This window comes from Trichinella spiralis (assembly GCF_000181795.1).
Source record: "Trichinella spiralis strain ISS 195 chromosome Unknown Scfld4155, whole genome shotgun sequence".
In the NCBI taxonomy this organism is placed as follows: Eukaryota; Metazoa; Nematoda; class Enoplea; order Trichinellida; family Trichinellidae; genus Trichinella; species Trichinella spiralis.
Window position 1 is genome coordinate 1 of NW_003531094.1, and position 2,070 is coordinate 2,070.

Below are 2,070 nucleotides of genomic sequence, written 5' to 3' on the forward strand. Positions count from 1 at the left end.
AAAAAAAAATATAATGTTCGTGTGAGAGAGGGGGGGGGGGAAGAGAAAAAACGGGGGGGGGGGGGAGAGAACTTTCTGTGGGGGGGGCCCTCCCCCCCACTCCTTTTTTTTTTTTTTTTTTTTTTTTTTTTCTCCCCACCCACTATTTTTTTTTTAAAAAAAAAAAAACCCCCCGGGGGGTTTTTTTTTGGGGGGGAATTTCCCCCCCCCATTTTTTTTTTTTTTTTTTTCCCCCCAAAAAAATTTTTGGGGGGGGGAAAACCCCCCGGGGGGGATCCCCCCCTTTTTTTTAAAAAAAAATTTTTTTTTAAAAAAAAAAAAAACCCCCGGGGTTTTTTTGGGGGGCTTTTTTCCCGGGGGTTTTTTTTTTTTAAATTTTTTTTTTAACGGAAAAATTTTTTTTTTTTTAAAAACAAAAAATTTTTTTTTTTTTTTAAAAAATTGTGGGGAAAAATTCCCCACCCCCCTTTTCCAGGGTTTTTTTTTTTTTCCCCCCAAAAGAAAAAAAAAACCCTTAAAAAAAGGAATTTCAAATTTCAGGCCCAAAAGTTATTGGTTGGACAAAAATGGAACGGGGATGGCGTTGAATGTTGTTTGCTTGTTGTCGGCATATTTATGTTATTTATTTGTTTTATTGTTCAATATTTCAGATTAAAACTAAAGATGTGAAAATGAAATCGGAAAAATGTCAAATAGAAGTATGTCAGCTGGATCATCAATCACCAGTGCAAAGTGTAGGCAGAAAAGAACAAGTCTGTGTTTTTCATGCAATTAGTGGTATAAATTTCGCTTGTATATTATTGTACTTTAATTTAGGTGGTGATTGCTGACGTGCGATATGTCAACCATGAGAAAGAGATTGACAGTCTGAGGGCTGTTTTGGAAATGAAAAGTGAAGAAAATAGAGAACTGAGATCTCGTCTGGCCGAACGTGAAAAAGAGGTACCTTTTTTTATTAAATTCCATTATATTATAATTATTTTCGTAAATATATTGCGTATTTGCAATTTTCAGATAGAAGAAGCGATGAAAATGAAGTCTCGTGTGATTTTATTGGATCAAAAAAATGCTGAACTCAAAGAAGCTTTGGAATTGAAGAAGACTACTGAAAAGTATTTATTCTTTTTGAATTATTTATTCTACATGCATGTTAATGAAATAGAATTAATTTTAAAACGATTTATTACTTACCAACTATACAAGTTATTAATATGTTGAATGGAAAAATTATGCATAATTTTATGTATTTTTTGTTGCAGAAGACTTTCTCAACGTCATCATGATTTGGTGCGATCTTGTGAACGTGAAAAGGAAAATTCACGTCGGCTGCAAATGGACAAGGAGCAGTTGCAGTTTCAGTTGGAACGTGTTCTAATGTCCCAATCGGCTTACGATACACCGATAAGTCGTTTATGCTCTTCCAGTGAATCCACAACGCCCAATGTGCAAGACGAGTTGCAGCAGAATTCAATGTCCCAGTCGTTGATTCAAATTTACGCCGACTGTAGTCCTCGTTATTCAAAAGAGCTACCTGTCACTTTTTACAGTAATGAAGGTGTAGAAAAGAAAATTTTAGAAAATGACCAGAAGAGGTATTTTTCATTGGAATTTCAACAAAACAAACAAAAATCCACTTCAGAATATGCAAATTTAGTTTCCAATCAAAATATATGCTTTTTTTTCTTATTTTCAGATGTAGCAGTATGAGAACATCAGCGAATAGAGGAGAAAAGATTGGTAGAAAGCTGACTACCACCAGTGCTAGAAGTCGACATTTCTCGAACAGCAGTGACGCTAGTGATGCAGATGAGGCCTTTAAGCATCGTCGCCGCGTGCAGTCGGATTGTGAAATGGTTGAAAAAGAGAACCAAAGAGTGTTGCCAAATTGTACGGGTAGAGGCGATTTGCCGGCAAGCGAGTCGAGCAATGCAGACAGCATGCTGATGACGGTCGACTGTACCGATTCCCCCCGACGTTGTTCCCACGCTGAAAACGTTGTCAGTTGGCTGGTCGACAGATTATTGCAAAGTGATATGCATGCAGAAAGCAGCAGTGAGCTGTTATCGATTC

The 2,070-nt window shown here is 36.8% G+C and overlaps 1 protein-coding gene across 1 annotated transcript; it reads left to right on the forward strand.

Annotated features, from left to right (window-relative positions):
• Positions 1-650: 650 nt before the first annotated feature.
• Tsp_14089 (conserved hypothetical protein) lies at positions 651-2,052 on the forward strand (the record flags this gene model as incomplete). Its single annotated transcript, XM_003367501.1, has 5 exons — positions 651-698; positions 817-942; positions 1,015-1,112; positions 1,260-1,592; positions 1,694-2,052. Coding segments are annotated over 5 exons (964 nt in total), but the record flags the coding sequence as incomplete, so codon positions are not given.
• Between the last annotated feature and the right edge of the window lie 18 nt (positions 2,053-2,070).